We start from the raw sequence: 21,649 nt of genomic DNA, 5'->3' as shown, positions 1-21,649 counted from the left end.
TCACCTTTGTAACCAAGGGGTTCCGAGTTCGATTTCAGGTGGACAGTTTTTCTCGGGTGGAAATCGAGTAGTGGTTCGGATCAATTTTAAGCTGTAGGTTTCGTTCTTTATAACTCCTCTGTTGCAGAAGGCGTTGAGGCCAAAGAAACTTATTTCTATCCACATGTAATGTAAAGCAAATCTATTTTTTTTTTTTTTTAAGTAGGTTTAATCCCCTTTCCTCCCAAATTTTTAACAATTTTTGCCAACCCTGGTTTTCAGCAAAAAGATTTTATAGAGAGCATTAGATCGGCTGAGAACATAGGTCGAGCCCATTGAGGAGTTCAGTCTTACCTAGATCTACATATATTAAAATGACTTGCTCATTTCTCATATTTCTATATATTTAAAGTGTCCACGCTAATTCTCTTTGTTGCTGGGTATTGTGCTAGTTTTATGGCCGTATGGAAAACTTTTCACTCCGCCTGTTGCAGGGGACATTCTTATAATATCATATAAAGGACAAATGCAATTTTTCAGTCAATATTTTTCGATTTTCTTTCTAAAAATCCAAATAATGTGTACATGATATTTACAATAGAAAGTACATATAAATTAATTCATTGGATACTGTACTAATTAAGGCACAAGGAAACCTTCCCCAGTACAAATAGGAAGAACTCTCGCATCGTTTTCTAACCCATACATTTTCTTTTGCACTTTGTCATTTTGATTATATCAGCACTAACACCTATTTATACATGACTTATTTTTTTATATAGTTTGAGAACTTTTCTTGACATTGGCTTTGTGAGAAGACTACATGACATGAGCTTATTTTGCTCATTGTTCTTTTAGCGATAATTCATATAAATGGTCTAAGAAAAGTAAAACAACTTCTGTATGTGATTCGTGTCTGCAAACCGGATTTGGATTTTCTTTTCGAACAATAGAATCGCTACTCCTTTGCTATAGTTTTGATCGAATAGCCTTATCATCAATACTAAAGGATCTAGATTACTATTAATCGCTTAAAGGTTTACATGAAATTAACATTCGCTGAAATCCATAGTATAAAGGTAACCAAGAAAGTTCTCTCGCTTTTACACCCACCACCTTCGAACATCGATATGTCACCTAAGACGTACTTGGAAGATCAAAAATAGTCCAGTCAGCATCGACGACCTTCTGCCAACTTTCTGGAAGGCCATGAATTCCGTCGCGGTAGAACTTGGTGGGCCGTGAAACGAAGAAGGTATCAAGTGCATTTTGGATCTCTACTAGGAATTTGAACCGGCGTCCTCTAAAGTGATTGCCCAAGGAATGGAACAGGTGATAATCGGACAGTGCAATGCCCAGGGAGTATGGCGGATGCAATATTGTTTTCCATCCAAATCGCAGAATGGTGTCTCGGGTCATCCTAGCCACATATGGCTTAGCCTTGTCCTGTAACAGGAGGACCCCTTTGCGATTCAGAAGTGCTGGCTCTAGAGTTTTCAGTTTTTCTTGAATACGGCTCAACTGCTGACAGTACACAGTTGCATTGATCCTCTAACCAACTGGTAGCAGTTCCCGATGCACAATGCCGCTAGCAATCCACCAATCACACAGGAGGACGTTCTTCTGGTGCAGTGCTGGTTTCGGCTGTTTTGGAACCGGTTCATGGAATGCTAACCAATGATGACGACGCCGTGGAGCTTCGTACAGGACCCACTTCTCATATGTCAACAGCCTGTCCAGAGATGGATCCTTCTTCAGACGAGATAGCAAAGAAACGTAGGTGTCTGCTCGCGTTGCCTTCTGGCCTGGATTCAGATCATGTGAGATCCATCGACCCAACTTGTAGTGCTTCCCAAGTTCATGGAGATGCTGCCGAATGGTTTCTCCACTCATACTAAATTGCAGTCCCAGTTCCTCACATGTGTGGCCACTGTACGCCTCAATTGCCCAACTAAAGATATTCATTTTGTACATGTGTTGATGTTCCGGCATCTGGTGCGTCGTCGAGTGTTTCGTCACGATCCTTAAACTTGTTAAACCACCACTACACTGTCCGCATAGTCACGACACCCTCACCAAAGGCCTGGCATATCTTCCGCCCCGCTGCAGCGACATTTGACCTTAGTTTGAACTCGTACAGTATACACACCCTTTTGACGCTCTGTGGAGGTCCCATGTTCACACTGTCCTTACGCAAATACAAAGTGTAACTGAACTGTCACAACCAGATAGTATGTTGGATATACCCATACCAACAACTGACCTTCGTCTTATCTCCATTCATATTCTACTGACGGGGCCGCGGTGGTCCAGTGGTAGAGCGTTCACCTCTGGTGTTTGCGGTCCCTGGTTCGATCCCAGCTCGCGCCAAATTAACTTGGTGGTGGACAAACATCGTGTGCGTGAGTTTCCTCGAGGTTCTCCCATTTCCTCCCACTTAGTTCATTCCACCATTTCATTCATTTCTCATCATCACCGTCTCCTTTAGCCTAGCCGGCATAACTGTGGAACGTAAAACTTAAAAGATTTCATTTTTTCATTTCGTATTCAACTCACGGTGTGAGGGCCAATTGAACACAGACCTCCACGAAAAGCGACATAACTTTCTTGGTTACCTTTATATTTTCTTTGGAGCAGGTCCCTACGTAGCGTTTAATAGATCTGCTAGGAATGCTAAGTACTGATATATCACGAAAAGAGTCGTAAGTAAATAGAGGTTTACTTTACCAGACACAATACCCATGTTTTAGAATTCTGCGATAGGTAGAAACTTTTGCGACTATCCTAGTCATAATTAATACTAACAACGGTTTGATTATAACGTAATTTGCAGTAGCCATTGCCAACAAGTTTGTACATTCAACTGTACAGGGCAACTAGTAAGAAACAGATACTATTCCATCAGTACTTGAAAATTATACTTGCTATATATTCGAATCCTAGTAGGCCTTCGAAAAGAAATGACAGGCGAAAAATACTAAAACAAGCCTACTGCTGTTATTAATAATCCAAGTAAGTCAGTAATGACACACAATTCAAAATTTTAACCCACATACATATCAAAGAGATGCAATCGCAAGCAAACATTGACGACTCAAGCACTTCAAACTAGATAAGTCCTTACTTTCAAGCGTGTTAATCGCAGGCTAAATGTAGAGTAAACGTACGTAAGTGCCACAATTAAAGCACTGGAAACAAGAACGTGTAATAATGTATTTTCTGACATTGAAAGCTTTCCATCCACCTGTTTTAATTTGATAGAATGCTTGTAGTTGTTCTTTAAGAAAAATGGCTTCAATACCGCCTTTCTTTATTGGAGATTCTAGTGCTGAAATATTGAAGCTTTCAGTGTCAGAAAGTACATTATACTTTGTTTTCAGTCCTTTAATTATGGCACGTACGCACTTTTACTGGGTGAGAATTTTGAATTGTGTCATTACTGACTTATTTGGATTATTAATAACAGCAGTAGGTTTGTTTTAATATTTTTCGCGTGGCATTTCTTTTCGAAGGCCTTACTAGAATTCGAATATATAGCAGGTATAATTTTCAAGTACTGATGGAATAGTATCTGTTTCTTATTAGTTGCCATGTACAGTCGAACGTACAAACTTGTTGGCAATATCTACCACAAACTACTTTATAATCACACCGTTGTTAGTATTTAATATGATCAGGATATTGTCGCGAAAGTTTCTATCGCAAAATTCTAAAACATGGATATTTGAATAGAACTTGTACTAACGTTGGGTATTAAACATGTAGAATACGTGTATATCACTAACTTAATCTCATGATCCATAATTCAGTTAATATTCACCGACCTTTTATTTGTTTGAGGACCTTCTGCGAGAGGGAAATTATTATGTTTTTAATATAAGATAACAGAATAGGTAGTAGTCTTGTGTTTAGAGTAAAATTGCACATTATCTTCAATTCTTGAGTGTACCTGTCCTCAGTAAAGTGATGTCAGGGATATTGAAAACGTTAGTGTTGTTGGGAACTCGTGTTGATGGTTCTGTTTTTCTGGTAATACTTAATTCGTACTGTTGTTTCTACTGAGTACATTACTTTCGCGGTTACAACTACACTCAAGAATCGAAGATAATTTTAATCTCTACCGTAAGAAAATTCCGCCTATTCTTAATATATAACAGCTTAATCCTTTCCGTTACTCTTAAGACGATACATGCAAAAGGTTGAAAGATAGGTAGGTAATAAATGAAAGTAAGTTGGTGATGAGAACTTATCCTAAATGTGTTTGTAATTTTTCGCAGTTTCGCTGTTTAAAGCACTGGTAGGAACTAGATGCGTTTAATTTTCGAACTAAATTTGTTAGAACTCACTCAAGTGTTTTGATTAGATTTTTTCATCATCAAATATTCGGTGAGGAATTTATGTCCACAGTTTGCATACTTATGAGTGTTCGAAGTAATAATAATAATATTTTATTATTATTGCAGCTTGAACTATTAAGTAAAATATTTCATCAAGATGTTTTAAGAAGTGATTTGGATTGAAAATGTATTCATACTTCACATACTAGGAATAAAAGAGTTCATAGTGCAATGTGTATCATCATTTACAACAAATCTAAAATGCTTCATTACGACTTGTAGGATTCGAGTTTTAAAACCAACTTTTAACGTATAGAAACATTAGTAATCCAAAATAACGCAATGAAGATGCTTGACGTAAAAATGCCAGTACAGAATTTAAAAGGTAACGATGCACCAAACTACTAATTTATTATTATTGCCACGTGCGTGGATTATCTTTATCACATTTCGTTTCAATTTAAAGAAGGGTGTTGTAAATTTAAGGATGAAATATTTCTTACTAAAGATGGTTAAAAAAAATAGTAATGAAGTGATCATTATATTTCATTTCAGCTATCAGAGGACGAATCTCTCTCGTATTTAGTTTGCGTTCACTGCGTGTGCAAGCTGGAATTTTTCCTGGAATTTAAAGAAGCTTGCTTAAAATCCAATTCAGTATTAAAAAGCTCAAAAGAATCCTCTGACACTCAAAAGGTAAGTGAATTTATATATATAAAAGGATATATTGTGAAATGCATGATTTGTTTATTTTATTAGGTCTTTTAGAAGAAAGAAAAAAGTTTTGACCATTAGTCATCAAATTCTATGTGAGAAATTCTTATCAAAAATGAGTTACGAATTAAAAACGTAAAGAGAGTGCTACGTATTCATTACATTCTAATTGTTCCACTCAGGTGAATCATCGAGTTTGTTTATACAGTTTTCGAATAAAATGCTTTGTTCCTTGATCAACTTGCTGCACTAGATACTTAGGTGAATTATTCTATTTCTGTTCTTTCTTTGTTGATTCATCATATATATATATATAAAAAAAATATGTATAATTCCACCAGTGGTTTCGTTTACGTATAATTTCACCAATGGTTTCGTTTGTGTGCGATAATAAAAAATCATTCGTAGTAAGCACAGTCTATTGCATGATTTGTCAATTTTTACATTATTCTTTGAAGTGTTTGTAGATATACAGCAGCGCCAAGATGCCTTGAATGCTGGATAATGTAAACCATCTGTTTTTTAAGGTTTCAACCAAAAAACGAAAAATGTTCGTGAAAGTGTATGTGTTCGTAACATCTTGATGAACACACATTTGCAGGGTTTCACATTTTACTTCTGTATATTATTCATACAATATTAAGACCTAAACTCCCCATTCATTACTCAGATTATACTACAAAAGCAACTTTTATTTTTTTTTTTTTTTATAAGTTTATGAGTTTTTAGTGAGCTTTTGTGAGTTTTTTATAGTTTATTATGTTATGTAATTGCAATCAAAGAAAAATTCTAAATATTGTTTCATTTTAATAATGTTTACTATTGATAAAATACATAGAAGTTCCATACTTTTTTGGCGGGAGGGTCATATAAACCCACGGAGGCATTTATTGAAATCAGAAGTATCTTTGGTATTTATTTATGTATAAATGGGTCAGAGCCAAAGTGAACTCAAATAATTCGTATCTTTATTCACTTTTCTTACTGATATGCAAATTAAGTCTATTTCTTTAACTTGGACTAATAAAAGTCGTAGTGAACTAACTTGGACTAAATTAGTTCTTCTGTACTCTGCAGTATTTTGAAATTGTCCATATGCAATTCTGTATAGTGGTTTCGCTTGTGCAACTGTTTATCTTTTTGTCCTTCTGAAATGACTCCTGACAATTATATTAACAAGTATGTAAAGATCAGTACAACGTATTTTTTATCAGGAGTCCTTCTTGAGTGAGTCGGCAGACATATCGCATTTGTGGCCAATTAGTCCCGGTTTCGAGTTCAAATGGAGAACAATTTCTCTCGGATGTAAGCAGAGAAGCGGTTTGGATTCCGCTTTAAGCTTATGTGACCCCTTCCATCATAACCCGGTTGTTGCATAATAACACCAAGGCGAAACAAACTTATTTCTTCCATATGTGATATAAATACATAGAGCAAATTATTTAAACCAAAAAGACCTGGTTTAAAAAAAAAAAAAAGTTTAAACAAAAAAATAGTGTTTTTGTTTTTCCAATAAAAAACATGGTTTTTGCCAACCCTAATGCAAACACTACTTTATCACTCGCATATGAGTAGCAAGTGGATGAGACCGTGTAGAGCGCAATGCACTGAAACACTTAACAATATTGCAGACGAAGGAGGAATCGAAATGAGTTTTCTATCAGGAATAGATTAATCTTGAAACTTGGATTTAGTTACACAGGATTTATGTTAACTACATTTTGTTTGAGAGATTGCATAATAAAGAAAAGGGAGGAAGTTACTGCATTCGCGTTAGCGTTGCTGCGTCTTCTTTGATACAAATATGAATACTTATACAGTCAAATAAATCTTACGTTAGTGGTAAGCAATAAAGAACATTAAAAAAAAATCAATCGCCATTTGTATCTACCACCATCATCAACAATGAATCTGCTAGACTCGTATTTGGTAAGAAGTTATTTAGAATATTACACCCTTTCTCTAAGTGTTTTTTTTTTTTCTTTTTTTAATGCTGATATCTCAGAAGACAAGAAGTAATTAGCCTTTCGAAAAACTAAAATTAACGTTCATTCATATAAAAGTTTAGTTGTTCTGTTGCGTTGGTAATAGTATTTGTTAATACCTTTTTGTAAAATGCTTAGATTGGATTGCATATGGAACTTATCTGCGTTTTCTAGTTCATCATATTTGTGTAAAGGAATTCGTAGCCCTATAACTGATATTAGTCTGGGTTGTATACGTTGCAATTTGAGCAACACCTTTAACCCCATATAACTCAGCATCGCCATGGACTCTTAACGTCGTTATTTATTGTGTGTACAGTTCGTGTCCTTTTTCTTGTATTCTTATCTTATCGGGATACACATTTCGATTATCTGTTTTTATTTTTATTTTTTTTTTAAGAAAAAAACGATGATGCTCTTAATAAATTGATTAATTCGTGTGGTTAGAATGTTTGTGAGGAATTTGTTATCCTTTTAATTAGCTTTACGTTAACGTAAGATGCAATTGCAGAAACTTGTGATTAAATTTTTGCATATCTGTGGTTCTAACGCATCAAGACATGAAAATCTACTGTCCTTTGTGCTTCGTATGGCATCTGATTGCACTAGTGTTTCATTGTCTTTGTAAATAAATGCCCATTACGCCTAATTACACTAAAATCCAGAGAAAGCTTCAATGTGTCTTCACGAAACATGTGGTCCAGTTAAGGACAAAAGTAGCTTGGACTCTCACGGGTTAATAGAGAAAAAGATAATTAAGAAAAGAACATTATATTTTAAAAAAGAATAGAAAGATGGAAAACTAAAAATAATATTAAAATCTGAATAAGATAGAACTGTGGTGCTGTAAAAAAGGAGAAAGAAAAAATAGTCCTAATTGTGTTAATGATAGAGATCTACTTGTTAATTAATTAGTTTTTCGAAAACAAAACTCCATATTTGCCGTAGGAACAGGCATATATATATATATATATATATATATATATATATATAATATAAAGCTCCAAAATTAATTGTAAATAAGTATATGAGTTTATGTGCAACTTTAGCAAGTACTTTTTTGAATTAATTCCTTTCAATATACCAATGTTAGGTGAAACTTGTACTTAACAATGTAACAAATATATGAGTAATGTCCAAAAGTTCTCAGTTGATTTCTGTCTGAACGCCGATGTGCAATGCTATTTAAATTTTAAAACAGTACCGATTCTTCTTTTCTTGAATGAGTACCACTAGATAATGTATTCAAAATGTCATTTGTTCTGCGAACAAAACAAAACTTTCACATATAATCAGTTAAGTGAATATAGTACTGACCGGGGCTCTGCTTTCAAAATCAATTCTTGAAATATTTCAGAGTCCACAGTTTTCTCCAGTGTGTGCTTTGAGGAGAATTTTTAAATATGTAAAAAAAAAAAAATCATAATTTATATCAAATTTTGTAAGTAGTATAAATTTTTAAAGATTTTTAAAAATCCAGTAACGTGTTTAGAAGTTTTTTGTAGTAATAATTGCTGACCAGTTTGCTGTGAATTACCTTAAACTCAGCATTTTGTGTTAAGAGAAAGACATACGCAGTATGTTGGTACGTTGACGTGAATTTGTCCATACCTACTTCTGTTTTTCGACGTTTTGATGAAGGAGCGGCGGTTTACTGAATGTTTGAAGAGTAGATTTCCAAAGCATAGCATCATCAGCCAGTACTCTATTATTTACTACCCACCTCGCGCCGTGTGGACAAACACCGTGCTCGTGGGTTTTCTCGGGGTTCTCCCGTTTCCTCCCACTGTCATTCCACCATTTCATTCATTTCTCATCATCACCGTGTTTCTTGGCCCAACCGACTTATCCATGGGACGTAAAACTTAAAGATTTCATTTTTTCTGTTATTTACTGGAAGATATGCTGTACGCACGTGTTACGTACACTCATGTCCAAAATTATTGTCGCATATATATAAATATGTTTTTCTACGAATATAATTTGATAACGAATTCACCCGGTATTTCTTATAATGTTAGTATGTGTATAGGCGGTAAAGACATGTATGTGGCAAATTTCATGTCAAAAGAGTAGTAAACAAGAACAATAAAACGAAAACAAAACTTTCTGCTCCATTTAGCAACATTTTGTTTTACTCATTCTAATTTTTGTATTTATAATTCTTTTCCTATGAAATTTACCACAAATATACATTTCCCGATTATACACATAGTATCTGTATTAAAAGTGCCCTGCAACATCATTATCAAATTATATTCTTACAAGAAGACAGTTATAGATATGCGACAAATCATTTTGGACATGAGTGTACATAATCAGTTACATTATTCGCGTATTTTAATTTCAATGCAATACAGTATCTCTCCTTCTCTCTGTAACTTCCACTGAATTCAAGGCTTGCATGTAAAGATTTTGATTTAGTGAAACGCGGAAAGTTTACGTGTAACCGGTGTTACAGATGTTCAATTTTTATATTGCCTTCCCAATAATATATCGTGATGAAACTGATAGCATGTGAAATCTCGTTATTCCTTTTTTTGTCTCGTGCGTTTCGGCTTTTTACATTTGCTGTTCAGTTTCGGATTTTGTGACCAATCGTGAGAATTTCGACAGCTATAATTAGATGTTGAATGATTATACGAGTATAGTTTATAATGATACTAGGAATCTGAGTTTAATACGTTCCAGAATCCCGTTCGACTTCCAAAGTAATTTTTCTCCTTTAATGTAATAGAAACTTGATTAACCCGTTTCTGGATCATAGGAATTTAATTTTTCAAAAATGATTTGAACAGTAAATACACTTGATTTTAAGCTAAAGTATTAACAAATAATAATAATGTTTGAATAAAAAATATTAATTAATAAAATTTAAGATATAAGAATAGGACTTAAAATCACACGAGATGCTTTCACTACAGCTTCCGACAAAAAAATGAACAACAAAGCTTATGGCCGAGCGTGGGGAAAATGAATACATAAACACACTCAAAGAACGTGCTGGGCTTTCGAAAAATTTTGCTTGGATTTTTCGTTAGGATTCCGGAAGCACTAGTTGTTTTATTATTATTATTATTATTATTATTATTATTATTATTATTATTATTATTATTATTATTATTATTATTATTATTATTATTATTATTATTATTAAGATGAAAGTAAGCTATTTAGCTATTCACATAGCTATGAATATTGGAATGATTATTGGGGTTTGGAAAGTCTTACGAATAGAAGAAAAAAATTCGACAGAGTATGCATGCAAAAAATACTAAATAATGTTTATATCAAGGAGTACTGTTTACGAAACATAGGTTTTAAAATACCCAATCATAGCATAAGAAATAGTACGATTTTAGTTCCTCTGAATTAGAAATGTGAAATTTTAAAAAGATTGACAGATTCTTTAAGCACATTTTAGACTTACTGTATTAAGCAAGTGAATGTTTTATGAGATCTGACTGATAGTTTTAAGCAATGACGCTAAGCTAAGCGAAGCTAACATGTAATTTTAAGACTTGTTCTTAGCTGTTCTTTAGTTTAGATAGGTAGATAGCGTGACAATTTTTACAGCGTTAACAAGGAATTATTTCTGCTTAACTGACTTTTATCTATATTGTGTTTTATATTAGTGTTCCTCTTTTTACTGTTTTCTTATTTTTATTACTATTATTATCATTAGTATTATTATTTCATCATAATGTAGTGCTCTGACACCATATGCTGTATATTTGCCAAACAGCTGTTCACGGCACTGAAATAAAGATTATTATTATTATTATTATTATTATTATTATTATTATTATTATTATTATTATTATTATTATTTCCGATAATATACACACAATTTGGGAAAATCCATCGATTGCCACTAGTTTCAAGGTTATTAATTGTCCGCAAAATCTGGAGCTCGTATTGATGGTTGTGACCTGCTGTTTTATTTCTAATTATGTATGTAAAATATACAAGAAGCGTAAAATGTAAATGTTTTCTGTTTCATCTTTTCTTAGCATGTCGTGAAAAAGGGCTTTAAGCAATACAAGCATGTGAAACGGAGAAGAAATCATCATTGGTTTTCGAGGAAGCGATACCGAAACCTAATCAACTCTACGAAGAGAAAATATTTCAGACACCGTACCCCGATTAAACATGTTGTCATACCAAGGATACCTCCGGAAAAATGGTAACAAGAGTTCCTTTTCTTTACTTGTGTTTTTTGTTGAAGCTAACAGCACTATGTTGGTATAAATATGCATCTTGATTTTCGTTCATTGTAACTACTGACGTTTTGAAGACTTTTATTTGATTGCGTCATCGCAGTAAATCTGACTATTGAACGCTACGAAAGGATCCACGATATCGTAAAAGTTGAAAGTATCAAGTATATAAACCTGAGATGCGTATTTATGCTGTACATATCACCGCTAAATTTCAATCTTAACTCGATAGCTTTTTGCTTCCACCATGCATTTTGTACGTATATTAAATGCTAAATGATTTTTTTTTCTTCAGATTTGAATATGCTTAGCTTGTGATCATTGTATTCATTTACATTACATTTGTATTTCGAAATCGAGCGCACGGGACACATTATACAAATCATTTTATTTACTGGAGTGTTTCAAAGAGACGAAAGTTGCAATTCTTCAATCCCGTTATTTCGAAAACGTTCGTTTTCATCATCCGGGTTATTAAGAATTTGAGTCATAGATGGTTTCTTCAAATTCTTCAAGGAAAAAGTGCTGCTTTACCACAATTAGATGATAAATGAATTATATAGAATTAAAAAAAAAAAAAAAAAAAAAGTTTACTTCATATGCTATTTCATCTTTATAGTTTATAAGCGTACTTTACTAGCAGTGACAGCTATTAAACTTTCATGAAAACATTGCCAGTTTTATTCGTATTAACGTTGCTTATGATTCACGGACACTAGCAGTGTATAGTAAACATTTTTGGAAAAATCCATCGATTGCCACTAGTTTCAAGGTTTGGGAGAAATGATATTTACATTATGTATGAAGGAAACTCTTTTAACAATTAAAAATCATCAGTGTGTAAAATTTCTTAATAAATAGTTGACTACCCTGTTTAAGGAAATATTCAGTTTATACGCATGACGTTAAGCTTTATACAATGAACATATTTTCCAACTTTCATTGTTGTTTTCATAAAATGTAAATGTTATTCTTACCATTTACTTTTGTTATATAAATATTAATTGTGCGTTGCTAGTGTTTGTATCATAAGGAACATCAAGACGAAAAACATATTTACCAGTGTTTTCATAAAACTTTAACAAGCTATACGTGCTAGTAAACTATGTTTGTAAACTATCAAAAATAAACTACTTATGAAGTGATCGCCAATTAATGTTTTTTATTTATTTATTTATTTATTTATTCTACAAAATTTATTTATCATTTGATTGTGGTCAGATACTTTTTTTTTCTGTCCAAGAATGTAAAGAAGACGCCAACTGTAAATTTTGTATCCTAAATGGCCCAAATGATAGAAACTAATGTTTTCGAAATATTAGTAGTAAAAAAATAAAACTTTTTGACTGATTGCTTACATCGTTTGAAAATATTTGGATTTATATCTTGATTTTACTATTATCTCGATTCACGATCTGCAGATTGTACTGTGCCATAACGTGGCTATTTATGGCCATTAGTAGCTACAACTTTACGAAAGGTTACACCTTGCTTCTAAATTCACTTCATAAATTTTTAAAGTCCGTTTTAAAGATAGGAATATTCTTTGTATGATCGTTTATATTTATAAGTGTCGAATTTTGATTACAGTGGAAATATTTCAACTATTTTTGTGTGTAAAGTTTTCGTAAAGTGAGTTAAATTTAAATAAACAAATAAATAATAAAGAAACTTTCTGGTTTGAAAGTTGTATATTAACGCCGACTATGATACTATATATAGTCGCTGAAGAGGATAAAGTTCAAGACACTAGACACGGCAGGAGCAACAAACAGAACACACTATATGAATGTTGCTGTACCTTTCAGACTTCGCCGGTTTCAGTAATGGACCAGCCCGAAGTTTGTCATTTTTAAGACATGTTAAAGGAATACTCTCTTTCTCCCGTGGTTCAGGAACACAGCCATAGCGAAAATTGATTGGAAATTGACTTTGTTTCCCCAAAGCTCTGTATCATGTATTCTACTAACAAACCGTAGCGAAGTAACATATTCCTACTCATGGAAGATAATCACTAAGTTGTTTAGTCTTTTTAGTATCTGTGCGTGTTGATTTGGGTTTTGTAAAAGTCAGTACCTTTTACAATACAGTACAGAAGGATATGTTTTGGGGTACTTAGTACAGGGATCAGTAAAAATTAAGGGAATTGATGTTCGGCATACAAGATCAACACTTAGAAAGTATACAGGAATTAGTGATAAGGAAATATTGCATCTCCATAGGAAGAATATACTGTCAGAATTTGGTTTTCATGCTGTAGCAACCCTTTAACTATCGTTCATTCAGAAAAAAAAAAAAAGAAAGAAAGAAAGAATCCGTTTAACAAATGATTTCACCATTAAAAACTCTAGTTCAATCTAATATTCTCTCAGCGTCCAATGCAGAAAAGGCGGGTAGAATGCTCTAATAGTGAAATACACATACAAAAGAAATTAGGGTCTTTTAGAAGGAATGAACGCATACTTTCACCAGATAAGTGCGCATCTATAAGATAATAAAGATGTAATTCTTTCTCTCATGTGAATGCAGCCTTAAAATGAGAATTTTTCGTTAGTAACGCAGCGTATATTATAGTGCTGTGGAAGTCATGTCTATTCCAAAATAGATGATGATGATAGTAGGAAATGCATTTGCACTATGTGAGGAAGTAGATAAATTTATCACAGGAAAATGTCAGAAAAAGACTGAAGAACCACCAGGAGACGAACTTAAGGTCAAGGAACTGGAAATGAAGAAAAAGGAAAATCAATTATCTGAACAGTACCTATTATGATAGTGCACATACGCAAAGTAAACGGCTCTCGTGTCCTTAACTGTATCACATATGAATTACTTTATTTGTTGATGAAGTCTAACCATTGAGATTAGGCTAAATCCTTCTTTAACTTTCATACTTCACAGTAATCTTCTTCTTACGCATTTAACAGATACTTCTGTATCTACTTAAGACCACGTGCAGTGTTGTGTAGAGTCATTTCTTCCAACCTTAATAAATATACACACAAATACCACTTTATACACAGTAACTTCCTTGCATCAGGTCTTAATATATAGCAACTATAGAATACTTATTTAACAAACTTTCTGTGTGCTATATTTCTTAAGCACTCTTATACGTAATCACTTTTGTTCCAACAACTTTCGTCCGTTCACCATTTTTTTCTTCTTTAAAAACTGCAACTTCATCCTCTTTAAATCCTCTTTAACTAGAAGCTAACAAGAAATTGACCGCAATTTGGTGAGAAGAAGGTCAGACACCCTATAATGCTTGGTGTTCTAATGAAGAACAGTATATAGATAGATCGGAATAATATTTGCTATCATTAACTCAGTTTTTAGTATTCTCCGAACTCTTTATGGAATGCACTTTTATTGTTACCGGTACTGGAAATTTCTGCACTTGGTCGATTATTTACTGTCGTTGTATTACTGCACATTAGTTACCTCCATGTCATGCGGACACAGTTCTTAATTCCGTACAGTGTAACATTGGAATATCAATCGCCTAAAGTCGATTCATCTTTAGTATTCATTCCAATATCATTGTCGCATGTATGCTATCACTGGGCGCACAGTTGCTTTGTATTCATTGAGATAGTACGTACGTACATGGGCTGGATAAAAAGTAGTGGCAATTTCTGTCACATAATAGACGTGAGTCATTGCCATAGATATTCAGAAGGTGGTAACGGAAGGTTATAGACGAGCAGGTATTGAAACGGCTGTTTTATTTAGTCAAATAATCTTATTGCAGTGTTGTGAAATAGAAGTGGAAATTTCAATTGGTAACGAGAGGTATACGAAGGTAGAACAACGTGCCTGGGTCAAAATAGTGGATGGCAGAACTCTTTTCAGGGATTGTAGGAAACGTGTGGTGACGAAGCGTTGTGGCATTGAACAATTTCACGATAAGTGAATAGTGTTTCGGGAAGACGGGAATGTCATTTAGGACGCTGCAAACTAACAAATACAATTCAACTACTTTGTGCTGTGCTATTGATGGATTGCGCATGAGTTAATCGCGGACTTAGACGTATGTTTCAAAACCGTGCTCCAGATTCTGCACAACATTCTTGTGTTCTTGCTGCACCACTACGAGAGGGAACGTAATAGCTGTCCTTGACAGATCATCATTTGATGAAACCTGGGCACGCTCCTGTGAAACATGTGAAGCGAAAATTCTTTAATTTTCTTGTCCGAAAATAGTGCGTGCTGCGCAAGGTGGTAGTGTGAAGATGATGTTCATTGTAGTATGCAACATGAAGCATTGTGTACATCACGATAGATGGTCGATACAGCGTATTATTTCAATTTTTTGCAACACTACTTTGGCTGTTGCAAGACTGCTCTTGCTGAAAACAACACCTACCACCTTGCATTGTCGTGTAAGATCTCTTGTGTAATTGGCGATGGAAAATAACTAAACCCACCGTATTTTCTGGGTATGAATCCATGCGATTGATATGAATATTTTCTGGATATGGATCTTGGTCAGTCTCTTCGCCAAGATAAAAGAACTACTTCACTGGAAGCGTTACGTCGCAAGAGAAGCCATTATTGGTGCCATAGGGCGGTCTCTGCGAAACATCAACGATGATGGAAGTGCTTACTGTGCACTACAACTTCCACATACGTCACAAATAAGGCGAACAACTTCATTGAAACAGTATAACTGGTCTTTCTCTGCCAAAAAAGTAGCTAGGTAAAAATTATAGTAATGTTGCCACTGTTGTTTATCAAGACCGTGTATATAACGATGTTCTTATTTGAATTATCGTAATGCACCTTTGTTTCCTTGAAACTTAATGATTTCACAGAGATTCTTTCAACAGGAAGCATATGTATAAGGGATTATGAAAGGTATGTCTGTATGCGATTACTAAGTGTTCCGTTCATTATCGTCCGTATGGAAAGAACATGTTCAAAATAGAGCGTTGTTCCATTTAACGGAAAAAAAAAAAAAATCATTTACTTTATTCGGAATTTTTTATGCTTGTTTTGTATTTTTCATGTAATTGATTCTGCTGTGTCTCAAAAGGTAATAATGAGATAAGTTGAATTCTGAGACCCGTCAAACTACAGAACTAAATTTTAAAGATAATATTCAGTGTAAAGTCTTTATCTTTTGTTTAACAAGATCTGATGTCATTTATATTATGATTTGTACGGTAATAAGGTTGAACATGCGATACTGAATGGAAACTACTATTTATAGGCATGAGCAAAATTTCGAGTTTAAGCATTGTATTTTTGAGAGGGAAATTATAACGTACATATTAGAAAGAAAATTATCATTAAAATATGTTTTAAAATAAGAAATAAGCTAACTAGATCAAACTGAAACTTGCTACGATATTTCGACACTAAATGTGCCGTTTTCAAGTGAGAACAAATAGGTCTGCAAATATTCTAATAGTATACTAGTATAGTAAGATGAATGTGAAAATGTATCTTGATCATGCTCGAAAAGGGTACATTTAAATGTCAAAATTTGGAATAAAGAATAATTGGGTTAGTTTACCGTAAGTAACTTAATTTGAGATACGTATAAGGCAACTTTTGTGTGGTTTGGTATCTGTAAAGTTGAAAGAAATTCTGGAAACGAGCTACTTTGCCACCGCCAGTAGAGCCGCGCGTGAGTATATGCAAATGAAAGGAAGTGGTATTTACATGATAGTCACGAACAAAAACTCATGGAATTAATTAAGCAGCTTTCAAGAGTAAACTTTTCGTCATCAGTGTATAGAAGAGGGTGAATAAATGAAAGTGAAAAAGAAAAAATGAAGAATACTATAGATAAAAACCCGGTTATGTATCACTGTCGACCATACTGAGTGTTTTGCAAGAATATGTGTCGAAATCACGGAGAAAAGAGATTTGACCTGTACATTTTCATTCTGTCGTAAGCCTTAGTCTGAATTCTGTTTTTTGCTTTTTCTTCTATAATTACGATAATAAGAACGGCGATGTGAACGATAACAACTACTAACGTCGTCGTCGTCGTTGTTACTCCTCCTCCTCCCTCCTCCTTCCTCCTCCTCCTCCCTCCTCCTCCTCCTCCTACTACTACTACTACTCCTTCTTCTTCTTTGTTTATTATTATTATCTTGATTAAACTGCAGTAAATGTTCCATCAAAGTTTAGTTTGATTGAGGAGAAATGGGGAGGTCAGCACCGTGGCTATGTGTATCACGGTATTCCGTTACAATATATTAGTACAACAATCAATATGGGGACAGCGATACTTCGTTTACTGTTTTCTTTTCTTCACTGATGACAGAACTTGAAAGCTGAAAAACGCTTTTTCATTTAACACTTGCAATCTCAGTGTACTTTTGTTCGTTGCTCTCATATACTAGGTAAATACTTCATAATTTACTGTACTGCAGAAAATAAATAAATAATAATATGATACAAATGTTATTATTTGCAAAATTTTATAACCGTAACTAGTCACATCTCTCGAAATATTTACTCATGTTAAGCATTACGTCTCCTTTTATCACATCACGTTTGTATTATTACTCAGGAATGAGGAACTTCTTTAGAAGACTAGTTGAAATCTTAATACTTTGTAAGCGTAAAAAAATTGTATTGTAAAATTTTAGTAGTATTCTTCAATTTTTCCATTGTTTTCAAAAATGTACTGTGGACCACCACTGGCATTGCTTTGTTAAGTGTTTTTGCTGCAATATTTTTAAGGTATACTAGAGCAACATAACGAGTATTTCACTTTCTAGTGTCTTATGAACTTGTGAACGCATATAAGTCATTGTAGTTGTGTAGTATAAAAGATTCTAGAATCAAAAATGTGAAGTTTTTTATGTTCTTCAATATTAGCTCTTAGTTCATTTTTTTAAAAGCATAATATAAGACATGGGTGGATTAATCTAGTGTTTTCTTGTTGTTGTAGCATTGCGGAACAACTGAAACTTGACCAGGCGGAAGTTGTAAACCCGGCGGTCAACACTCCATTTCTTAATAAGGCTGATGCTTGTAACCGTCTTCTGCGATACCATGTTTTCTATGAAGAGGTCTGCTCTCAGGAAGATACAGAACAGGAAGAAAAATCATTCGAAGAGACTGCTGATTGTATACTGAAGGAATGTCAATTACTAATGAATAGATATCAAACCATTGTCCTAAAGGATAGTATGGTATGTAATAACAGTGGCTGGGATTATACTAAAAATTTCAGGTTCTCATTCAAAGCAGTATGGTTGGGGGCACTTCTAGAATGCTCCTTTCTATAGTTTTAATTCTGTATTTTATTTTCTTATTGCAGGGAGATGCAACGGGAATTGATTTCATTATTTTCTTAAATTTACGGTGATTTAAGATAGATTTTTCGGGAAATTTAATTTGGTTTAGTAATACAGAATCTATTTTGTAGTTATTCATTATCTGGTACGTTGTACAAAGGTAAGACAAAAATTATCAGCAATTTTTACATAACTCTTCTGACATTGTTCATACGGACTTCTGTGCTCGTTTATTTTATTGTTATACAATGAAAGTTTAGTCCTAATCCCTCCATTTATCTTCCTTTTGTTGCAGATAAATCATAGCCGCTCCATTAGAAGTTTGCACCAAAGAAGAACAATGAGCAGTGATCCGGTTTTTGTGGTCGGAGGGTGTGTCAGGAGCCGCATTCCATCAAAGACACTCGGCACAATACGGGAACAGTGTCTCGCCGCAACGGAGTGTCTACGAATGGATTGAAAATTTAAAAAATGGTCGCACAAGTGTTACGCACGAGAAAGGACTACCATCTACGGCCACAAATGATGGCAACATTAAGCATACAGCTCACAGATGACGAGAAGAACCCTAAAAACAGGGGAAGCGGGAAAAGGTCAACGACACGGTCAAGTCCATTTTCGATTTTTGAGGTGTGGTCTATACTTAGATGTCGTCTGCTACTCCCGGTAGTTATCTATGTGCTATTCTGTGGTGTCATTTAAAACCCCCGTGCGAAAAGTGGGCGAGTCCATACCTACGTCACACTACTTCTGCTACGGTTCTTCTCGTCATCTGTGAGTTGTACACGTGACATGTTCTGTTAGGTAGACGAGTGAGTATTGATGAAGTGGCCATTGTCTGCAAATTAGTCATGGTTCCTGATACACCTTCCGACCATAAAAAACAGATCAGTGCTCGTTGTTCATCTTTAGTGCAAACTTCTAATGAAGCGGCCATGATATATCTGCAACAAAAGGAAGACAAATGGAGGAATTAGGATCAAACTTTCATAGTATGACCACAACAGCATAACAATAAAATGAATGAGGACAGAGGTCTGTATGTACGGTGTAAGAAGAGTTACGTCAAAATTGCGGATAATTTTTGATTTATCCTCGTAGAACAAGTCGTACTAGTAGGTGCCGCAACTTCGTTTCCTATCACAGTATTTCATGTGCTTTCAACTGTACTATGAGATTCTGACATTAATTAACACTTTAAGTCAATTGAATGATTCAAGCATGAAAAAATTAAAAAAAAAAAAAAATGTTACAGTAGACTTATAGTTTCTGAGACATTGAAGGGGTTAACGTTTATTGTTAAATTCAATTGTAAATAAATAGAAACATGAAATTTATTGCTCTTAATTTATTATTATTATTATTATTATTATTATTATTATTATTATTATTATTGGCTAATTCCATGTGTGACTTACACGACATCAGACACCAGACGGTAGTAAATATTATGTATTAGAAAAGTTATAAGATATTTTCATGGGCAAGTTTTAGGTTATAAATAAGGGGCAATAAGTCCTTCATTCATCTTTATTTGCAGCATTTAAATATGTAAACAAAATGGCTGAAACGAGACTAAATATATACGTGACTTACACTACAGTAAGAGACATCGTGTTTTGAATAACGGTTAACTATCTGAAAATTCTGTTCTTTTGCTACAAGGAAACTAAAACTTTTTACATATGTTAAGTAGATACCAAGCTACAAGACCAAAAGAATATTATTATATTTTCTGTATTTATTTTAAAAAATATGCCACAAATATAACGTGACGTACACGACATAAATTTGTGACTTACACGACAAGTCTAACATCATGTCTTCGTTTAATTACACTTTCAAAATCTATTGGAGGATAGAGTGGCACTAATGATTTAGAGATATAAAAGGAAGTTAACAGACAAAACAAGAAGTTAAATACTTCTTTTATTCGAGCAAAACTTGTCAAATTCTAATTTATGTCTGTGATCGACGTCTGTTAATGCAACATATGCCTAATCTTTCTGTTCCGGCCAATAAAATTATTTATCTTGATGGTAATGACGAAGAAATGTTACATACAGTTCTTCTGATTCTTTTCTCCATATCTAACAAATATTTAATAGTTCTTTTTCCGGCGAAGGGTACCAATACCCTGTCTCCAGTAGAGTATTTTCATCACTTCTTCACTGCGTTTATTCCCTTTACATGCGCCAGTGAACTGTTCTGGAATGAAATCAAATTTCCTTCGTGGTGAAGAAATATTTTAGATGAGAGAACATTCAATAGTATACGCTGAAACACAATGAAAGTAGTGCTAGTTTCGTGTTTTTGGAATATTACATATTTCTTTCTTATGATGTTTCCATTGGCGCAACTCAAAAATTTTTGAAGTAATACTCTTTACTACAGTATATTACATTATGTTCGGACATAGCTTGCGTGCGCTCTCAAATTCTGAAGCAGATTGAGGATCAATTTGTCTTTGATAGCCTTTGCCATAGTTCGTAGCCGAAAAATGCCAAGACATTTCAACTTTCTGCAATGCTATTGAACAAAGTGAATAATGTGCACCATCATCCGACTGATAATTCACATTGTTGATCGGAAAACCCGGATAACGCCCTTCAAAATCTTCCATAAGTGTAGAATAGAAACAAGCAACTGCAAACATATCTTGATGCATACAATCAGATATAATTACGCACGAATCATATTCTGTGGTTTCATTTTCTTCAGGAAAATAATATGACAGTTTACATAGTACAACTGTGTGATATCCAGTGACCGGTTTGTATCTTTTCTTGGTACATAAAAAATTAATTCCCACTAAAATCCATTTGATGCAATATCATTCTTTTCAACTTCTCTATCTATTTCCGCTTTCATTTAGCTTCTGAACTAGACATATCTGAAAATGCAACAGAAAAGACGAGTGTTACATATCTGACATGTCCTAATTTCATAATCTGAAAGTAAACGTTGTTGTGACTTACATAGTTCCGTTTGAATAAGCATGTTTTCTACCAAGAAACCGTGATAGAGTTGTAGCGTGCTAGATTTGGCTCGACAGGTTGCGGGTTTAAAACATATAGCTGGCAATCCTGACTGAGGTGTTCCTCATTTACGCCAGACAAATGCCGAGATGATACCCATTCAACGAATCCTTT

The 21,649-nt window shown here is 34.0% G+C and overlaps 1 protein-coding gene across 1 annotated transcript in view; it reads left to right on the top strand.

Moving 5' to 3' along the window:
- LOC145686684 (uncharacterized) overlaps positions 1–21,649 on the top strand; it is a 61,779-nt gene that overhangs the window by 17,311 nt on the left and 22,819 nt on the right. Inside the window, exons 2-4 of the mRNA XM_081760218.1 lie at positions 4,872–5,012; positions 11,029–11,201; positions 18,149–18,392. Coding sequence (XP_081616344.1) covers positions 4,872–5,012; positions 11,029–11,201; positions 18,149–18,392 — 558 coding nt within the window. The remainder of the gene's footprint in view (positions 1–4,871; positions 5,013–11,028; positions 11,202–18,148; positions 18,393–21,649) is intronic.

The sequence above is a fragment of the Thermobia domestica genome, chromosome 5 (assembly GCF_964235325.1).
Source record: "Thermobia domestica chromosome 5, izTheDome1.hap1.1, whole genome shotgun sequence".
Lineage (NCBI taxonomy): Eukaryota > Metazoa > Arthropoda > Insecta > Zygentoma > Lepismatidae > Thermobia > Thermobia domestica.
This window is presented reverse-complemented; position numbering and strand designations above follow the sequence as displayed.